At 38.8% G+C, this 22,203-nt stretch overlaps 2 protein-coding genes across 2 annotated transcripts; both read left to right on the top strand.

The window, feature by feature from the left end:
* Positions 1 to 2,758: 2,758 nt before the first annotated feature.
* Positions 2,759 to 3,379, top strand: LOC122653637 (17.3 kDa class II heat shock protein-like). The gene has a single exon (XM_043847542.1). The coding sequence runs from the start codon at positions 2,879 to 2,881 to the stop codon at positions 3,347 to 3,349; it is 471 nt and encodes a 156-aa protein (XP_043703477.1). The 5' UTR covers positions 2,759 to 2,878; the 3' UTR covers positions 3,350 to 3,379.
* Positions 3,380 to 14,050: 10,671 nt separating this feature from the next.
* Positions 14,051 to 14,646, top strand: LOC122656061 (17.9 kDa class II heat shock protein-like). Its single transcript, XM_043850491.1, has one exon. The coding sequence runs from the start codon at positions 14,146 to 14,148 to the stop codon at positions 14,614 to 14,616; it is 471 nt and encodes a 156-aa protein (XP_043706426.1). The 5' UTR covers positions 14,051 to 14,145; the 3' UTR covers positions 14,617 to 14,646.
* Positions 14,647 to 22,203: the final 7,557 nt, after the last annotated feature.

Raw genomic sequence — 22,203 nt, forward strand, 5'->3', positions numbered from 1 at the left:
CTGGCTCGGCCTTGACTTAGGGCTTGGAAAATCCAACCCTGATCCACCCGCAGGGTCGGGTCAGACTGACCCTGATTGACCATGATCATGGAGTGCGGGACGGGAGAGATGCATGGACTGGATTGAGTTGGGCTAGTTTGGAAAGAAAATTATCAATTTTACATAAAATAACACTATAATAAAATATATTATCACTTATTATCTATATATATATATATATATATATATATATATATATATTATATAACAAAATATGTATGGCATTTGGAGTTTATAATAGGGTAAATTACGAGATCACTCCTTGATTTTCAATCGAAACTCGGATCACCCCTGGTTTTTGAAAAACTCAAATTACCCCTCTCTGATATGAGTGTTAGTCTTTGTTAGTTATTAGTGTGAAAGGACTATTTTACCCTTGTACTAAAACATTAGAAATAAATTTACAATACTACCCTTCCTTCATCTTCAACCTAAAATACCCCACCCCTTTCCTACAACTCCGCTAGCAGCATCGCCACCGTCGCCGCCGTGAAACAACTTTTTCGAGTTCCTCTCAGATCTTCCTTTGTTGCTTCAGATTGAGAGATGGGACTCTCGAGCGAGAGAGAGAGAGAGAGAGAGAGAGAGAGAGAGAGAGAGAGAGAGAGAGAGAGAGAGAGAGAGAGAGAGAGAGAGAGAGAGAGAGATGCGAAATTGCAGAAGACCAAGCAAGGAGGGAGTCATAGAACTGGGGTATTAAAATACAAACTTGTATACAAGAATGTGAAAATCCATTTAGGGTTGGTTTTAACAACCACCACCATGGTCTCTTGCAGCGACCGAACCAGATCTTGGAAAGTTTGTTAGGTGGAGAAGCCACTAGAAGAGCAAGCATTTTCTAATGGCTCTGGTTTTCATCGGACGAAGATCAAGCAGCAGGAACTTCTTCTTCTAACCACCTAGATCTTGGAAAGTTTGTTAGGTGCATGACCAGTGACCTTCACAACTCGAAGTAGAGCAAGTTCTGCTTTCAGATCTGCTCGCTGCAACTCCAGGAAGCAGCAGTGGCACATGATAAAAATCCTTTAAAAATGGTTTTTAGTAAAAACTCAGACCATGAATTTAGTAAAAACGCAATCCATTCTAGGTAAAGTGGATGAAGAGATATGAAAAAATCAAGGCGGTCAGTGAAGACACAGAGTGAGGCGAAGCGATTTACCTTTCGGAGGGTTTTTGTATCAACTATAAGCGACATCTTCACACGAGAAAGAAAGGTGTAAAGCAACTATTTCACTTGGTAGTGCTTGTAAAATTATAAGTGCATCTCTTTCACGCACTGATATTTATTTACCTTGAGTACCAAATTTTGTTGCTTGATTTTTAATTACTTCAATTTTTATTTTGACAAGTCCAATTATTTCAATTGTGCTGTGCATACAGCTTTCTTTCAAATGTGGGCCGGCCAAATGCAAGAGATCTTGAATTCTAAGAAACAAAGTGACTCTGCTTTTCGAGCTAAAGACTTAGTGATTACCATTGATTGGTACACCAGGGTGAGTTCTTCACTCAGGAATCTCTTGTGTTTTGCTTTGGAAATAAATAGGCATAAACTTAGAAGGAGACATCGAAGCAAGCTTAAAGGTGCATTCCTCTCGATATTGGGGCATTAGAAGGCATCTTCTCCTCTAATTGCTCACTTGCAACTCCGGGAGCGGCATCGGCACTACGATAAAAACCCTTTAAAAATGATAATTTGGGCCATTGGTAGGGAATCACCATTTTAGAAAGGGGGTTTTAGAACGAAATTTTTTTTTAGTGCTCCATTTAGGGTTTCGAACGATAGAAGGTGAGAGTGAGAGAGGGGGAGTAGCAGGGGAGAGCTGCAGCCATGGCGAGGACTAAGGTCCACAGTCTGTTTGGTCGAAGCCTCTCTTTAGAGAGAAGGTGTGAGGAAGAGGATGAATTAGGGGTTTTTAGTTACAAGGGTAAAATCATAAATCAACACTGGTCCCTTAAATTTATTTAATTGGGTGACATCATCACTTAGTCTTAACAGCATAAAACTAACGTCAAGGACTAATTTGGCATTTTGGGGTCTAAATCAGGGAGTGATTTGAGTTTTTTCAAAAATCAGGGGGTGATCTGAGTTTCGATTGAAAATCAGGGGGTGATTTGTAATTTACCCTTTATAATATTGATGGTATATCAATCCCATATATATTTTATGGGAGAAAAACGCTAACCAGTGTTGTGTGTGGGTGTGTACCTGTGCCCAGACATAGCCCGGTGCGAAAAGACCGCCACATTCCTCGGAAAGGTGGAAAGGTCTAAGGGTGCGGCGATCTTTTCGACATCGAGTTAGCATTCATTCTCTCATATTTTATAATATACTTAAAAAGAGTCGGATTGGGCCAGGTTGGGCTCAATCGAGGCCTCAACCCTGACCCGACTGAACCTTAACTCAAGACTAAAAATTTTCAGTCGACTGGCCGTCAAGGCCAGGTATGTCGGCTCAGGTCTTATTTGGGCTCAGAGCAGGTTTAAGCCGACTGGGCCAAACTTGCATTCCAAATAAAAACATTCTATTTTGCCCACTTGGGTGGAGAGTATGCTGCTTGGTAAGAAAACTCTCGCCCTTAAAACATTATTTTCCTTCACTGTTCAAGGGAATAGTCTAGATAAACGAATCAAAGAACATCCTCGAACCCGAAAGTTCCAGAACGACTTTTCTCTGCCTCTAGAAACTTCCCATTCTCGATCATTCATTGCCACCTATAAAATCGGTTCTCCAATTCGTCTTTGTCATAGCAAAATTGTCCAAAGCGTGAGAAGAGTTGAGACAACCAATCAAATCTCCAACAATCAACACAGAAGAAGAAGAAGAAGAAGAAACAGCATAATGGATGTCAGGCTAATGGGTTTCGATGGTCCTTTAATCTCGACGCTGCAACACATGTTGGACGGCTCCTACGATGCGGATAAGTCCTTTAACGCTCCCACTCGAACTTATGTCCGAGACGCCAAGGCTATGGCTTCCACCCCTGCAGACATCAAAGAGTACCCCAACTCATACGTCTTCATCATCGACATGCCAGGTCTCAAGTCCGGTGACATCAAGGTTCAGGTTGAAGACGACAATGTGCTTCTCATTAGCGGAGAGCGAAAGCCAGAGGAGGAGAAAGATGGGGCAAAGTATGTGAGGATGGAGCGCAGGGTGGGCAAGTTCATGAGGAAGTTCGTGTTACCTGAGAATGCCAACACAGAAGCCATCTCTGCCGTCTGCAAGGACGGTGTTCTCACCGTTACAGTCCAGAAGCTACCTCCGCCTGAACCCAAGAAGCCCAAGACCATCGAGGTCAAGATCGCCTGAGGATTTCATTTTCTGGGCTTCTATGTTATGGGACGCAAGGCTGTTACACGTAACAGGGGAGATCCAATAAACGTTAATACAGAGGGCTTGGGGTTTTTAGTGCATTAGTGTGTGTGTGTGTGAGTTTTCTTTTTCTTGTTTCTGGTTTTCTGGAATAGTTTTTTGGGGTTCATGGTCGTCTTCCGATAAAGATGATGACGGCCCTGTTATCGACTTATCGTTCAGTATTGAATGAAAAGGAATTTACCCATAAAATGAGTTTTTCTTTAGATCGATCGATCGATAAACCAATCAATACAGTGGCAGTACAATTCGTTTAAGCAAAACCTAACTAACGCTGAAACTAATCCATTATCTGATCTACTGTTAACGCAGTCTTCTTAGATAAATTCATCTAAAACCCATCGATGAGAAGGAAAAAAAATAGAAGAAGAAACAGAGCTGCGAAAAGGAAATGAACAATTCTACATTTTGGAAAGAACGATTAGTGAAATAGACCTTTTGAACGTACCGGAATTCATCCTAATTGGAATCAAAAGCATCATTGATTTCACCGGAAAATTTCTTTCCGGCGCAAAAATGTGGGAATCAAACAATGTTTTGAGAAATTAAAAAGTTTTTTAAATCAGAAGCAGACTTGATTTCACCGGAAAATTTCTTTCCAGCGCAAAAATGTGGGAATCAAACAATGTTTTGAGAAATTAAAAAGTTTTTTCGTTTGAAAATCTCTTCGTCCTAGCTAGATAATGTACATTCAGAATGAGATACGCCTCCAAGCATTGCTAGTATGGATTGGAATGTGGGATTGTAGAATTTAAATTCCATTTGTTTTGTTATGAAATATGTTAGGGGAGAAAGAACGCCATCTATTCGGGTGCTGTGGCGTGTGCACAAAATGACCTACACGCTGCTGTCTTTCATGGGGATAAGGTGGTTATTTTGGGTCAAGTTGCGTAAGGTATAGGCACACACCATAGCATAACTGATTAGCGTTCATTTTCTCATTGGAGGAGAAAGAATATCATCCGATCGAATGCTGTGGTGTGAACTTGTGTCAAGACACAGTCAGACACAAAAAAACCGCCACACCCGTCTTTTATGTTCAAGTCAGAAGTCTATTGTCATTGCTATTTGGGGATTAAAAGTGTCATTTCACTTTAAATTCCTTATTTGTACTTCTTATTTTTTATATTTGCTGCTGCTGAAGGACTTTTATATCTTTGTATGAATTTTTTTTTTTTCTTTTTTTTTTTCATGGAAACATGTTTATATTACCATTAGAGTGAGAAAAACATATTTACATCATACAGTAAAGGGGGCATTACATTTCTGTTTATAATAGAGAAGGTGGCTAGGGAACGTAGTCTGCTAGTCCATATGTTATTTTTATGTTTAAATTGTACATTTATAAAGTTTGAGGTTTGTTTAACTAGTTCAAAAAAATTAGGGATAATTTGCCAAGGAATGGTTATGTTCTGCTTGGCAGTCAAAAAGTCATGTAAACTCTTGTTAGTGATCCAAATTTGCTTTAGTTGGATTCCATCCTGCGCAGCGTGCTTCCACCCCTACAAGATTCCAATTAGCTCTGCCTTCATGTCATCAGTTGAAGTTGTAAACCCTGCAGATGTTAAAACACGCTGGTTGTCTAGCAGAATGCAGTAAGCCCATCCTACTAGGTTTACATTTGGTTCAAAAAAACCTGCACAACATAAAACAAGTGAGTTTATAGTATGGCTAACATTAGTAGATGTGTCTAAATCATTGCATGTATTCACAAAGTTTTCAAATGTTAGATTGTGCATCAGTGGTGGTCTTAATTGAAGATCATTAATCCATTTGGTAACAAGTTTGAGTACAGGGGTAGGGTTGGGTGATTCCAACTTGGGTATTACTTTGTGTCTTACAGTCCAAATGAAATAACAGGCAATAATGAAAACTGAAAAAACCAAATAGCTGTTGGTTTGTCCATGGTCTTGGATTGGAGGAGGGTAGCACAAAATTGTGCCGACTAGAACTTCTTAGGTGCTCGATTACGAGTTCGAGCGGTCTGCGAGGCCCGGATACCCTTTGTCTATTCACAAGATAGAAAGAGATGTCGAGTGGGATTCATCATGAACACCACGAGAAAACACATGTAGGCTCGATCGATATCCACTTTGAGAGAGTGGTCTTGACAGTAAACTGCATTCAATATACAAAAAAATATTTTAAATTTTGGATGAATATTTAGTTTCAGGAAAAAGTGCCACCGCTTAGAAGCAAGGGGCCTAGGTTGATAATGTGGATTTAAAAGATTTGAGCAATCCGGGTAGAGAAGCTACCATCTTTTGTTGGAGAGCATCTCCAGTAGTCCCCAGAATCAGAAAGATTTAATTTAGAAATTTCAAAATTCAAGCAATTGGGTAGAATATGTGCAAGGATTTCATGATTTCATCTATGATCGATTGTGAGATCATTTACCATACAGTAGGAGTGGTTTTGAAAAATTGGAGGTATACAATGGCCCGATATAATAGGCACCCATGGGTCAAACCAGCAATTGGTGGTCATACCGTTCCCAATTATTCTTCATACCATTTTTTTGAGGTCAGGTAGCACCGAAGCAATACCGTTCCATGTCCATGTTCTTTTCTTTTTTGCTACCTTTGGGTTGAAAATGGAAGTGTTGGAGAAATATTGAGCTTTGATTACTCTGACCCAAAAAGATGTATTTTCGTTTATAAGTTTCCAATCTAGTTTAGTGATGAGGGCCTTATTAGCAATTGTTTGTTTTTGGGATGTTACAAGTGAGCAAGGGACCTTGGTTCTATTTATTTACAAAAGTTGGGATCTACAGCGGGACAAATATTTAGGCATTATCAAGGTGATCCGTTTTAAAAAGTTTTACACTATGGCTTTAGGGAAAATAGTTTGTACACGCACGTAGTAGGAAAATTTCATGTATGCCCAATATTCCTTTACCACGTGGACAGCTAATGTGGCTATCTAGACTCTTAACGAGAGAACATGGGGTAGAGAAATGATGCGTTGAATTTCAAATCCTAATTCAATCAAATACCTTAATTCTACAAATAAATAAATAAATAAATATATAAATAAAATGTCTTCATGTGTATTGTCATGTATCCCCATCATGGTTTGAGGTATCGAATCGAATCGGATCGGTATCGGCTGAGACCAATCTCGATACCGATCCGATCCAACTGTACGGGCAGGGGTAAAAATGTAAAAAAATAGTTTTCTTTTGGGTAATTTACACATGCCAACCACGAGGTTTGACGAAAGGATAATTTTACCCTACGATTTTGGAAAATTCGCATACCCCTTGAGGTTTGCAAACAGTAACAAATAAGCCAATTCCGTCAGTTCATGACTAACCGTGTTAAAAATAAGAGGTGAACTGACAAAATTACCCTTGCAAGAAAAAAACAAGAAAAAAAAAACCTTCAAGATTGAACTCCCATGGATTTACTTACTACCTTATGGTATCGACTATTATTCACTTGTAAGTTTAGTCTATTATTTGGCATAATAAAGGTATGTATCCTCTCCAAAAAAAAAAAGAAATAATAATAAATAATAAATAAATAAATAAAAATACTAATAATATTAAAAGTAAAATGTATCCAGCCGTGGCTCAAGAAAAATTTAGGCTATGTTTGGTATGCAGATTAGATTTCAAGCCAAGAACACATTCTGAGGTGAAAAAATAAAGAAGAATCGCATTTTATTAGGGGTGCAAGTTTTGCCCTGATGGCCCGAGCTTGCCTTAGCCTGTCCTAAGCCCGAACAAGACCTGGGTTGAGATATCCTGGCCCTGAGGGTTGGTCAAGATTGAGAATTTTTAGCCCTGAGTTACGGTCGGGACGGGTCAAGGTTTAGGCCTCGGGTTGAGCTCAGCCCGACCCAACCCGCCTCTATCTTCTTCTTCTTCCTAGCCTGGCCAATCCGTGCATCTCCCCCCCCCCCCCAATGGTTAGGGCTAATCAAGGTCAGCCCGGTTCACCCCTGAGGGTGGGAGGACTCAGGTTGGGCTGGAGTTTTAAATAGGGATGTAAATGGATAACCGAAATCCGAATCCGAATCTGCATCCGTGTCCGTTTAGGGGCATCCGTATTCGTTTAGAGATATCCGGGAAATAATCCGAATACTCCGATTAAAATCCGTCCGAAAAAAAATCCGAATACTTAATAATAAAAAATTAAATAAATAATGATTTTGACGATTTTTTAAGATTCAATAGGTTCTAGAATATGATGAAAAGAGAATCATGATCTAAGAGATATGGATTGAGAGTGAATTGTATCCACTAGGGGGAGGAAGGTCCGGGTTACACAAGGCAGAGATGTAAACGGATGGTCAAAAATCCGAATCCGATCAGCATCCGAATCCGTTTAGAGGTATCCGAATTCGATCAGGGAATATCCGACTCCGATCACATCCGATCCGTATCCGATCCGAATCCGATCCGTTTACATCCCTAGTTTTAAAATGCCTGCCCAACCCGACACTGTTTCAGCCCTACATTTCAAAACGCATTTAGGATTCAAAATCTGTTCAAATAATGAATACTGGCCAAACATAACATTGAACTCCATTAGGTCAGGCCTTGGCCTTTGCCTACTCGAAGTACTTCATTTTCCAACCCCAGCCAGCTCTCATCTTTTTTAGTGTACAAAAAATAATAAGGTGAGTGGGAGTTAGTGACCTAGTGGATCCTTTGTTGCGTTATAAAATCTCTGTTACTAGATTGTTTTTTATATTTCTAAAAAGAATGGGAGTGGTGTCCCTGGTTTTGTGCATTCCAAATGATATCTATGGACTGCTCATAAACAGTAAATAGTGGGAAGATCCATGATCGTTGGAGTTCGATTGGAGCTGAAATTTTATGAATAAGTAAACCCGAGGTTGACATATTAAGTTCAATCAAAATAGAACTGATCAAGTGGTAATATAAAACAGGGTTGGAGCTATTTGTGGTGGGGAGCGTGGTCTCTACATACACGCGGGGGCTAGTTAGTATGGATGTAAATGGATAATCGAAAATCGAATCTGATCCACATTCGTATCCGTTCAAAGACATTCATATATATTCGTTTAGAGATATCCGGAAAAAAAACCAAATACTTCGATAAAAATCCGTCCAAAATTTTTTTTGAATACTTAATAATAAAAACTTAAGTAAATAATGATCTTGAGGGTTTTTGAAGATTCCACAGGTTTTAGAATATGAGGAAAAGAGAATCGTGATATAAGAGATGAATTGAGAGTGAATTGTATCCGCTAGGGGGAGGAAGGTCCGGGTTACGCAAGGCAGAGATGTAAACGGATGGTAAAAAATCCGAATTCGATCCGCATCCAAATCCATCCGAATCTAATATCCAGATCTGATCACATCTGATCCGTTGACATCCCTACTAGTGAGAGCACTTGTATTGGCATCATGGGAGCTGCGAGATTTCAGCCTTTCATGGGGTGAGATGGTCATTTTGGCCCTTTCTGTGTTTGGACGTGGATGATACACTTCCCTACATAAAACTTTTCTCCTATAAAAATATTACAAATTTCAAAACTACGGAGAAGATGTGTGGATTATCATGAGGATACATGAGCCATTTCTACATATCTAATGGTCAAAGTCATCAAATCAACTTGATCCTTAAGAACAGGAGTCAAAAAAAATTTTGAATGAGAATCGGCTATGAATAATCTTGATTTTGATTAGATCCGGTCATGATCGATTCGACACAACGATGAAAATTTAGAATTATTTAATTTTCAGATTTGAAGACTGATTCTAGGACTCTTGGAACCACCGATTCTGATGACTTGAGTTGGATCAAAATCAGCATGGCCAATTCTGTGTTTTGAGATGCTGCATAAGAGCCTTCAATTATGATTCATCATCAGTATACCTTCGCTTGTGGCTTTGGTACAGGGCTGCAGGTATTATGTAATCCTAAATGAGAAGTGCCTCCAAGCAAGCATTGGTGCTCTGTATTGGAACGTGGGATTGTTAAGAATATACGCTTTGTTTGTTTTGTAAATATTTAATTAGGTTTGTTTAGATTCAACGAGAGATGTAAATAGATTGAATATGGCTCAGATGTGATCGGATCTTGATATTCCCTGATTTGATACGGATATCCCTGAATGAATATGGATACAAATCGAATCTAGATTTTCTACTATCCATTTACATCCCTTACTCATGTACTCGGGCCTCGTCCCCTCGGAAGATACAATTTGTTCTCAATCAATATCCTTTAGTTGTTTTTTATTTTGTAAACAAATTACCACCCGTTAGGATGTTACCTGAACGGAGATGGGAACGTAGTGGAAGAATCTCATACAGATTTGGTTACAAGATTTACGAACTTGAACAATTTTTTTCAATCTCTAGATATCTTGAAAGGCTACTCCACAGAGAACTCCACACCACAAATTCTAGTCAACAGATGGAATCCCACGGAGAACACACTAGTAATTTGATGAACAAAAATTGAGAGTGAGAGTGAGAGAGATAAATCAATGTTGCAAGAATATAACTTAATTAATAAAAAAAAGCTCCAAATAGGAGAGAACAGCCTAATTACAAAACAAACAGGATAGCTCCCCCATTTTTTATATGAAGGCATTACCGGATATGTGGGCAACCAATGCAGCCGCCAAGCCTCTTTGCAAGGCAAATCCCAACCGAGCATATACAAAATGGTCCGGATCGCTAGACATGGAGTTGGATCTAATAACCCAAGATATACGTGCCATAAGGGCAACTGCATCGCTGGCCATTCCGCGAAAAATGTCCATGGCGAAAGGCAAAAAAGAGTGCAAATTGGCCACACACGCTTGTTCATGCTTTATGAGTGCAAAAAGAATGCAATTAGGTTTTTGGGATGGCTTAATTATGTCTATATATAATTAGTCCCCACTCTAAATAGGAAACAGAGAGAGGGAAGAGACCTAAAGGGGTTAGACCATCTTTAAGTGGCCGACGAACCCTGGTCCAATCGGCTGCCTTATGGGTAGGTGCCAAACCCAAACCGGGTCTTGCCCAATTCGGTTAACATATCTTTTCCTCATTCTCTAGAACCTGTCAAATCTTCAAGAACACTCAAGATCATTAGCAACGTAATTTTTTTATTATTAGTTAGGAATCAATTTGAAATGGATAGATATCCCTAAACGGATTCGGATGTCAATCGAATTCACATTTTTTACTATCTATTTACATCTTGAGATTCAATGTCAAATTATATAGGAATTAAAAAAATATATATTTTACTGAAATGAAATATAAAAGTCAGAAAACAATTACACTTTGAATTTCACAATGTGGTTTCCAAATATAAGTGATGGAATCCTGACCACTGATATACTTGACTCCCATTGAAACTACAACCCAAATATGAATCTTTGTTGTGTTCAACCGAAAAATTGATAAATTGTAGAGAAATAAAATTTTACCTATAATAGTTTCTATTTTTTTTTTTTACTAGAATCCTTTGTTTTAGCATAAAATGTTTTTTGTAATAATTATTATGGTACATCTAATTTTATATTTTCTAGCTCTTTTTGATTGGACATATCAAGCACATTTCAAAGTAATTGAGGAAAAAAAATCCAGCCATACAATAAAACAGTAGTCTTCCAAGGGTGCCAAAAGGACTAGTTATTAAAGCATCATCACAATTTTGAATATAACTAAATTTAAATAACTATTTTAAAGTACTAGTAATAACTAATTTAATTCCAATTTAAAAATCTTGCAAGACTTGCATTGAAAACTCTCTCTCTCTCTCTCTCTCACACACACACACACAGTTACTCTCTTAATAACTAATAAAAATTAGGGCTGTAACAGGGTCGGGGTTTTAACCCCTTAGCTAGGCCCAGGACTGGCTCGGCCTTGACTTAGGGCTTGGAAAATCCAACCCTGATCCACCCGCAGGGTCGGGTCAGACTGACCCTGATTGACCATGATCATGGAGTGCGGGACGGGAGAGATGCATGGACTGGATTGAGTTGGGCTAGGTTGGAAAGAAAATTATCAATTTTACATAAAATAGCACTCTAATAAAATATATTATCACTTATTATCTATATATATATATATATATATATATATATATTATATAACAAAATATGTATGGCATTTGGAGTTTATAATAGGGTAAATTACAGATCACTCCTTGATTTTCAATCGAAACTCAGATCACCCCCTGGTTTTTGAAAAAACTCAAATTACCCCCTCTACAGTAACGGTGTTAGTCTGCTGTTAGTTATTAGTGTGAAAGGACTATTTTACCCTTGTACTAAAACATTAGAAATAAATTTACAATACTACCCTTCCTTCATCTTCAACCTAAAATAGCCCACCCCTTTCCTGCAACTCCGCTAGCAGCATCGCCACCGTCGCCGCCGTGAAACAACTTTTTCGAGTTCCTCTCAGATCTTCCTTTGCTGCTTCAGATTGAGAGATGGGACTCTCGAGCGAGAGAGAGAGAGAGAGAGAGAGAGAGAGAGAGAGAGAGAGAGAGAGAGAGAGAGAGAGAGTTCCTCTCAGATCTGCCTTTGCTGCATCAGATTGAGAGACGGGACTCGAGAGAGAGAGAGAGGGAGAGAGAGAGATGCGAAATTGCAGAAGACCAAGCAAGGAGGGAGTCATAGAACTAGGGTATTAAAATACAAACTTGTATACAAGAATGTGAAAATCCATTTAGGGTTGGTTTTAACAACCACCACCATGGTCTCTTGCAGCGACCGAACCAGATCTTGGAAAGTTTGTTAGGTGGAGAAGCCACTAGAAGAGCAAGCATTTTCTAATGGCTCTGGTTTTCGTCGGACGAAGATCAAGCAGCAGGAACTTCTTCTTCTAACCACCTAGATCTTGGAAAGTTTGTTAGGTGCATGACCAGTGACCTTCACAACTCGAAGCAGAGCAAGTTCTGCTTTCAGATCTGCTCGCTGCAACTCCAGGAAGCAGCATTGGCACATGATAAAAATCCTTTAAAAATGGTTTTTAGTAAAAACTCAGACCATGAATTTAGTAAAAACGCAATCCATTCTAGGTAAAGTGGATGAAGAGATATGAAAAAATCAAGGCGGTCAGTGAAGACACAGAGTGAGGCGAAACGATTTACCTTTCGGAGGGTTTTTGTATCAACTATAAACTGACATCTTCACACAGAAAGAAAGGTGTAAAGCAACTATTTCACTGGTAGTGCTTGTAAAATTATAAGTGCATCTCTTTCACGCCTGATATTTATTTACCTTGAGTACCAAATTTTGTTGCTTGATTTTTAATTACTTCAATTTTTATTTTGACAAGTCCAATTATTTCAATTGTGCTGTGCATACAGCTTTCTTTCAAATGTGGGCCGGCCAAATGCAAGAGATCTTGAATTCTAAGAAACAAAGTGACTCTGCTTTTCGAGCTAAAGACTTAGTGATTGCCATTGATTGGTACACCAGGGTGAGTTCTTCACTCAGGAATCTCTTGTGTTTTGCTGGAAATAAATAGGCATAAACTTAGAAGGAGACATCAGAAGCAAGCTTAAAGGTGCATTCCTCTGATATTGGGGCGTTAGAAGGCATCTTCTCCTCTAATTGCTCACTGCAACTCCAGGGAGCGGCATCGGCACACGATAAAAACCCTTTAAAAATGATAATTTGGGCCATTGGTAGGGAATCACCATTTTAGAAAGGGGGTTTTAGAACGAAATTTTTTTTAGTGCTCCATTTAGGGTTTCGAACGATAGAAGGTGAGAGTGAGAGAGGGGGAGTAGCAGGGGAGAGCTGCAGCCATGGCGAGGACTAAGGTCCACAGTCTGTTTGGTCGAAGCCTCTCTTTAGAGAGAAGGTGTGAGGAAGAGGATGAATTTGGGGTTTTTAGTTACAAGGGTAAAATCATAAATCAACATTGGTCCCTTAAATTTATTTAATTGGGTGACATCATCACTTAGTCTTAACAGCATAAAACTAACGTCAAGGACTAATTTGGCATTTTGGGGTCTAAATCAGGGAGTGATTTGAGTTTTTTCAAAAATCAGGGTCTGAGTTTACCCTTTATAATATAGATGGTATATCAATCCCATATATATTTTATGGGAGAAAAACGCTAACCAGTGTTGTGTGTGGGTGTGTACCTGTGCCCAGACATAGCCCGGTGCGAAAAGACCGCCACATTCCTCGGAAAGGTGGAAAGGTCTAAGGGTGCGACAGTCTTTTCGACATCAGTTAGCATTCATTCTCTCATATTTTATAATATACTTAAAAAAGAGTCGGATTGGGCCAGGTTGGGCTCAATCTGAGGCCTCAACCCTGACCCGACTGAACCTTAACTCAAGACTAAAAATTTTCAGTCCTGACTGGCCGTCAAGGCCAGGTATGTCGGCTCAGGTCTTATTTGGGCTCAGAGCAGGTTTAAGCCGACTGGGCCAAACTTGCATTCCAAATAAAAACATTCTATTTTGCCCACTTGGGTGGAGAGTATGCTGCTTGGTAAGAAAACTCTCGCCCTTAAAACATTATTTTCCTTCACTGTTCAAGGGAATAGTCTAGATAAACGAATCAAAGAACATCCTCGAACCCGAAAGTTCCAGAACGACTTTTCTCTGCCTCTAGAAACTTCCCATTCTCGATCATTCATTGCCACCCATAAAATCGGTTCTCCAATTCGTCTTTGTCATAGAAAAATTGTCCAAAGCGTGAGAAGAGTTGAGACAACCAATCAAATCTCCAACAATCAACACAGAAGAAGAAGAAGAAGAAGAAGAAGAAGAAGAAACAGCATAATGGATGTCAGGCTAATGGGTTTCGATGGTCCTTTAATCTCGACGCTGCAACACATGTTGGACGGCTCCTACGATGCGGATAAGTCCTTTAACGCTCCCACTCGAACTTATGTCCGAGACGCCAAGGCTATGGCTTCCACCGCTGCAGACATCAAAGAGTACCCCAACTCATACGTCTTCATCATCGACATGCCAGGTCTCAAGTCCGGTGACATCAAGGTTCAGGTTGAAGACGACAATGTGCTTCTCATTAGCGGAGAGCGAAAGCCAGAGGAGGAGAAAGATGGGGCAAAGTATGTGAGGATGGAGCGCAGGGTGGGCAAGGTCATGAGGAAGTTCGTGTTACCTGAGAATGCCAACACAGAAGCCATCTCTGCCGTCTGCAAGGACGGTGTTCTCACCGTTACAGTCCAGAAGCTACCTCCGCCTGAACCCAAGAAGCCCAAGACCATCGAGGTCAAGATCGCCTGAGGATTTCATTTTCTGGGCTTCTATGTTATGGGACGCAAGGCTGTTACACGTAACAGGGGAGATCCAATAAACGTTAATACAGAGGGCTTGGGGTTTTTAGTGCATTAGTGTGTGTGTGTGTGAGTTTTCTTTTTCTTGTTTCTGGTTTTCTGGAATAGTTTTTTGGGGTTCATGGTCGTCTTCCGATAAAGATGATGACAGCCCTGTTATCGACTTATCGTTTAGTATTGAATGAAAAGGAATTTACCCATAAAATGAGTTTTTCTTTAGATCGATCGATCGATAAACCAATCAATACAGTGGCAGTACAATTCGTTTAAGCAAAACCTAACTAAAGCTGAAACTAATCCATTATCTGATCTACTGTTAACGCAGTCTTCTTAGATAAATTCATCTAAAACCCATCGATGAGAAGGAAAAAAAATAGAAGAAGAAACAGAGCTGCGAAAAGGAAATGAACAATTCTACATTTTGGAAAGAACGATTAGTGAAATAGACCTTTTGAACGTACCGGAATTCATCCTAATTGGAATCAAAAGCATCATTGATTTCACCGGAAAATTTCTTTCCGGCGCAAAAATGTGGGAATCAAACAATGTTTTGAGAAATTAAAAAGTTTTTTAAATCAGAAGCAGACTTGATTTCACCGGAAAATTTCTTTCCAGCGCAAAAATGTGGGAATCAAACAATGTTTTGAGAAATTAAAAAGTTTTTTCGTTTGAAAATCTCTTCGTCCTAGCTAGATAATGTACATTCAGAATGAGATACGCCTCCAAGCATTGCTAGTATGGATTGGAATGTGGGATTGTAGAATTTAAATTCCATTTGTTTTGTTATGAAATATGTTAGGGGAGAAAGAACGCCATCTATTCGGGTGCTGTGGCGTGTGCACAAAATGACCTACACGCTGCTGTCTTTCATGGGGATAAGGTGGTTATTTTGGGTCAAGTTGCGTAAGGTATAGGCACACACCATAGCATAACTGATTAGCGTTCATTTTCTCATTGGAGGAGAAAGAATATCATCCGATCGAATGCTGTGGTGTGAACTTGTGTCAAGACACAGTCAGACACAAAAAAACCGCCACACCCGTCTTTTATGTTCAAGTCAGAAGTCTATTGTCATTGCTATTTGGGGATTAAAAGTGTCATTTCACTATAAATTCCTTATTTGTACTTCTTATTTTTTATATTTGCTGCTGCTGAAGGACTTTTATCTCTTTGTATGAATTTTTTTTTTTTCATGGAAACATGTTTATATTACCATTAGAGTGAGAAAAACATATTTACATCATACAGTAAAGGGGGCATTACATTTCTATTTATAATAGAGAAGGTGGCTAGGGAACGTAGTCTGCTAGTCCATATGTTATTTTTATGTTTAAATTGTACATTTATAAAGTCTGAGGTTTGTTCAACTAGTTCAAAAAAATTAGGGATAATTTGCCAAGGAATTGTTATGTTCTGCTTGGCAGTCAAAAAGTCATGTAAACTCTTGTTAGTGATCCAAATTTGCTTTAGTTGGATTCCATCCTGCGTAGCATGTTTCCACCCCTACAAGATTCCAATTAGCTCTGCTTTCATGTCATCAGTTGAAGTTGTAAATCCTGCAGATGTTAAAACACTCTGGTTGTCTAGCAAAATGCAGTAAGCCCATCCTACTAGGTCTATATTTGGTTCAGAAGGACCTGCACAACATAAAACAAGTGAGTTTATAGTATGGCTAACATTAGTAGATGTGTCTAAATCATTGCATGTATTCACAAAGTTTTCAAATGTTAGATTGTGCATCAGTGGTGGTCTTAATTGAAGATCATTAATCCATTTGGTAACAAGTTTGAGTACAGGGGTAGGGTTGGGTGATTCCAACTTGGGTATTACTTTGTGTCTTACAGTCCAAATGAAATAACAGGCAATAATGAAAACTGAAAAAACCAAATAGCTGTTGGTTTGTCCATGGTCTTGGATTGGAGGAGGGTAGCACAAAATTGTGCCAGACTAGAACTTCTTAGGTGCTCAGTTCTGAGTTCGAGCGGTCTGCAGGCCCAGATACCCTTTGTCTATTCACAAGATAGAAAGAGATGTCAGTGGGATTCATCATGAGCACCACAGAAAACACATGTAGGCTCGATCGATGTCCACTTTGAGAGAGTGGTCTTGACAGGTAAACCTGCATTCAATATACGCCAAAAAAATATTTTAAATTTCGGATGAATATTTAGTTTCCAGAAAAAGTGCCACTGCTTAGAAGCAAGGGGCCTAGGTTGATAATGTGGATTTAAAAGATTTGCAGCAATCCGGGTAGAGAAGCTACCATCTTTTGTTGGAGAGCATCTCCAGTAGTCCCCAGAATCAGAAAGATTTAATTTAGAAATTTCAAAATTCAAGCAATTGGGTAGAATACGTGCAAGGATTTCATGATTTCATCTATGATCGATTGTGAGATCATTTACCATACAGTGGGAGTGGTTTTGAAAAATTGGAGGTATACAATGGCCCGGTATAATAGGCACCCATGGGTCAAACCAGCAATTGGTGGTCATACCGTTCCCAATTCTTCTTCATACCATTTTTTTGAGGTCAGGTAGCAACGAAGCAATACCGTTCCATGTCCATGTTCTTTTCTTTTTTGCAACCTTTGGGTTGAAAATGGAAGTGTTGGAGAAGTATTGAGCTTTGATTACTCTGGCCCAAAAAGAAGTATTTTCGTTTATAAGTTTCCAGCTTAGTTTAGTGATGAGGGCTTAATAGCAATTGTTTTTTTTTGGGATGTTACAAGTGAGCAAGGGACCTTGGTTCTATTTATTTACAAAAGTTGGGATCTACAGCGGGACAAATATTTAGGCATTATCAAGGTGATCCGTTTTAAAAAGTTTTACACTGTATGGATTTAGGGAAAATAGATTTTACACGCACGTAGTAGGAAAATTTCATGTATGCCCAATATTCCTTTACCACGTGGACAGTTAATGTGGCTATCTAGACTCTTCAAGAGAGAACATGGGGTAGAGAAATGATGCGTTGAATTTCAAATCCTAATTCAATAAAATACCTTAATTCTACAAAAAAAAATAAAATAATAATAAATATATAAATAAAATGCCTTCATGTGTATTGTCATGTATCCCCATCATGGTTTGAGGTATCTGATCGGATCGGCCAATTTTGGTTGGATCGGATTGGTATCGGCTGAGACCAATCCCGATATCGATTCGATCCAATTGTACGGATAGGGGTAAAAATGTAAAAAAATAGTTTTTTTTGGGGGTAATTTACACATACCACCCCTGAGGTTTGATGAAAGGATAATTTTACCCTTCAGTTTTGAAAAATTCTGCTTACCCCCTGAGATTTGCAAACAGTAACAAATAAGCCCATTCCGTCAGTTCATGACTAACCGTATTAAAAATAAGAGGTGAACTGACAAAATTACCCTTGCAAGAAAAGAAAAGAAAAAAAAAACCTGCAAGATTAAACTCCCATGGATTTACTTACTACCTTATGGTATCGACTATTATTCACTTGTAAGTTGAGTCTATTATTTGGCATAATAAGGGTATGTATCCTCTCTAGAAAAAAAAGAAATAATAATAAATAATAAATAAATAAATAAAAATACTAATAATATTAAAAGTAAAATGTATCTAGCCGTGGCTCAAGAAAAATTTAGGCTATGTTTGGTATGCAGATTAGATTTTAAGCCAATAATACATTCTGAAGTGAAAAAATAAAGAAGAATCGCATTTTAGTAGGGGTGCAAGTTTTGCCCTGATGGCCCGAGCCTGCCTTAGCCTGTCCTGAGCCCGAACAGGACCTGGGTTGAGATATCCTGACCCTGAGGGTTGGTCAAGGTTGAGAATTTTTAGCCCTGAGTTATGATCGGAACGGGTCAAGGTTGAGGCCTCGGGTTGAGCTCAGCCCCATGGTTAGGGCTAATCAAGGTCAGTCCGGCTCACCCCTGAGGGTGGGTCAAGATTGAATTTTTCTAACCCTAAATCAGGACCGACCAGGCCTGGGCCCAGCTAAGGGGACTCAGGTTGGGCTGGAGTTCTAAAAGGCCTGCCCAACCCGACACTGTTTCAGCCCTAGGCATTTAGGATCCAAAAGCTGTTCAGATAATGAATACTGGCCAAACATAACATTGAACTCCATTAGGTCAGGCCTTGGGCTTTGCCTACTCGAAGTACTTCATTTTCCAACCCCAGCCAGCTCTTATCCTTTTTAGTGTACAAAAAATAATAAGGTGAGTGGGAGTTAGTGGCCTAGTGGATCCTTTGTTGCGTTATAAAATCTCTGTTACTGGATTGTTTTTTAATTTTCTAAAAAGAATGGGAGTGGTGTCCCTGGTTTTGTGCATTCCAAATGATATCTATGGACTGCTCATAAACAGTAAATAGTGGGAAGATCCATGATCGTTGGAGTTTGATTGGAGCTGAAATTTTATGAATAAGTAAACCTTCAATCAAAATAGAATTGATCGAGTGGTAATATAAAACAGGGTTGGAGCTATTTGTGGGGGGAGCGTGGTCTCTACGTACATGCGGGGGCTAGTTAGTAGGGATGTAAATGGATAATCGAAAATCGAATTCGATCCACATTCATATCCATTTAAAGACATTCATATATATTCGTTTAGAGATATCCAAAAAAAAAACCGAATACTTCGATAAAAATCTGTCCAAAAAAAAATCCGAACACTTAATAATAAAAAATTAAGTAAATAATGATCTTGAGGGTTTTTGAAGATTCAACAACTTCTAGAATATGAGGAAAAGAGAATCGTGATATAAGAGATATGAATTGAGAGTGAATTGTATCCGCTAGGGGGAGGAAGGTCTGGGTTACATAAGGCAGAGATGTAAACAGATGGTAAAAAATCCGAATTCGATCCGCATCCAAATCCACCCGAATCTAATATCCGGATCCGATCACAGCTGATCCGTTGACATCCCTACTGGTGAGAGCACTCGTATTAATATCATGGAGGCGCCGGGATTTCAGCCTTTCGTGGGGGTGAGGTGGTCATTTTGGCCCTTTCTGTGTTTGAACGTGAATGATACACTTCCCTACATAAAACTTTTTTCCTATAAAAATATTACAAATTTCCAAACTATAGAGAAGATGTGTGGATTACCATGAGGATACATGGGCCATTTCTACATTTCTAATGGTCAAAGTCATCAAATTAATTTGAGCCTTAAGAACACAGTGGAAAAAATTTGTGCATGGAATCAGTGAATCGACCGATTTGAATCAGAATCGGCTATGACTAATCTTGATTTTGATTAGATCCGGTCATGATCGATTCGACACAACGATGAAAATTTAGAATTATTTAATTTTCAGATTTGAAGACTGATTCTAAGATTTTTGGAACCACCGATTCTGATGATTTGATTTGGATCAAAATCAGCATGGCCAATTCTGTGTTTTGAGATGCTGCATAAGAGCCTTCAATTATGATTCATCATCAGTATACCTTCGCTTGTGGCTTTGGTACAGGGCTGCAGGTATTATGTAATCCTACATGAGAAGTGCCTCCAAGCAAGCATTGGTACTCTGTATTGGAACGTGGGATTGTTAAGAATATACGCTTTGTTTGTTTTGTAAATATTTAATTAGGTTTGTTTAGATTCAATGAGAGATGTAAACAGATTGAATATGGCTCAGATGTGATCGGATCTTGATATTCCCTAATTTGATACAAATATCCCTGAATGAATACGGATACAATCGAATCTAGATTTTCTACTATCCATTTACATCCCTTACTCATGTACTCGGGCCTCGTCCCCTCGGTAGATACAATTTGTTCTCAATCAATATCTTTTAGTTGTTTTTTATTTTGTAAACAAATTACCACCCGTTAGGATGTTTACCTGAACGGAGATGGGAACGCAGTGGAAGAATCTCATACGGATTTGGTTACAAGATTTACGAACTTGAACAATTTTTTTCAATCTCTAGATATCTTGAAAGGCTTCTCCACAGAGAACTCCACACCACAAATCCTAGTCAACAGATGGAATCCCACGGAAAACACACTAGTAATTTGGTGAACAAAAATTGAAAGTGAGAGAGATAAATCAATGTTGCAAGAATATAACTTAATTAATTAAAAAAAGCTGCAAATAGGAGAGGACAACCTAATTACAAGACAAATAGGGTAGCACCCCTTGTTTATATGAAGGCATTACCGGATATGCGGGCAACCAATGCAGCCGCCAAGCCTCTTTGCAAGGCGAATCCCAACCGAGCATATACAAAATGATCCAGATCGCTAGACATGGAGTTGGATCTAATAACCCGAGATATACGTGCCATAAGGGCAACTGCATCGCTGGCCATTCCGCAAAAAGTGTCTAGGACGAAAGGCAAAAAAGAGTGCAAATTGGCCACACAGGCTTGTTCATGCTTCATGAGTGCAAAAAGAATGCAATTAGGTTTTTGGGATGGCTTAATTATGTCTATATATAATTAGTCCCCACTCTAAATAGGAAACAGAGAGAGGGAAGAGACCCAAAGGGGGTAGACCAACTTTAAGTGGCCACCGAACCCTGGTCCAATCGGCTGCCTTATGGGTGGGTGCCAAACCCAAACCGGGTCTTGCCCAATTCGGTTAACTTATCTTTTCTTCGTTCTCTAGAACCTGTCAAATCTTCAAGAACACTCAATATCATTAGTAACTTAATTTTTTTATTATTAGTTAGGAATCAATTTGAAATGGATAGATATCCCTAAACGGATTCGGATGCCAATTGAATTCGCATTTTTTACTATCTATTTACATCTTGAGATTCAGTGTCAAATTATATAGGAATTAAAAAAATATATATTTTACTGAAATGAAATATAAAAGTCAGAAAACAATTACACTTTGAATTTCACAATGTGGTTTCCAGATATAAGTGATGGAATCCTGACCACTGATATACTTGACTCGCATTGAAACTACAACCTAAATATGAATCTTTGTTGTGTTCAACCGAAAAATTGATAAATTGTAGAGAAATAAAATTTTACCTATAACAGTTTCTAATTTTTTTTTTTTGACTAGAATCCTTGTTTTAGCATAAAATGTTATTTTTAATAATTATTATATATATCTAATTTTATATTTTCTAGCTCTTTTTGATTGGACATATCAAGCACATTTCAGAGTAATTGAGGAAAAAAAAATCCAGCCATACAATAAAACAGTTGTCTTCCAAGGGTGCCAAAAGGACTAGTTATTAAAGCATCATCACAATTTTGAATATAACTAAATTTAAATAACTATTTTAAAGTACTAATAATAACTAATTTAATTCCAATTTTAAAATCTTGCAAGACTTGCATTGAAAACTCTCTCTCTCTCTCTCTCACACACTCACAGAGTTACTCTCTTAATAACTAATAAAAATTAGGGCTGTAACAGGGTCGGGGTTTTAACCCCTTAGCTAGGCCCAGGACTGGCTCGGCCTTGACTCAGGGCTTGGAAAATCCAACCCTGATCCACCCGCAGGGTCGGGTTAGACTGACCCTGATTGGCCATGATCATGGAGTGCGGGACGGGAGAGATGCATGGACTGTACTGAGTTGGGCTAGG

This window comes from Telopea speciosissima, chromosome 3, assembly GCF_018873765.1.
Source record: "Telopea speciosissima isolate NSW1024214 ecotype Mountain lineage chromosome 3, Tspe_v1, whole genome shotgun sequence".
NCBI lineage: Eukaryota > Viridiplantae > Streptophyta > Magnoliopsida > Proteales > Proteaceae > Telopea > Telopea speciosissima.

What these genes read in the sequence shown, in the direction of transcription:
- LOC122656061 (XM_043850491.1), top strand. Translation starts at nt 14,146, where the DNA reads ATGGATGTCAGGCTAATGGGTTTCGATGGTCCTTTAATCTCGACGCTG.
- LOC122653637 (XM_043847542.1), top strand. Translation starts at nt 2,879, where the DNA reads ATGGATGTCAGGCTAATGGGTTTCGATGGTCCTTTAATCTCGACGCTG.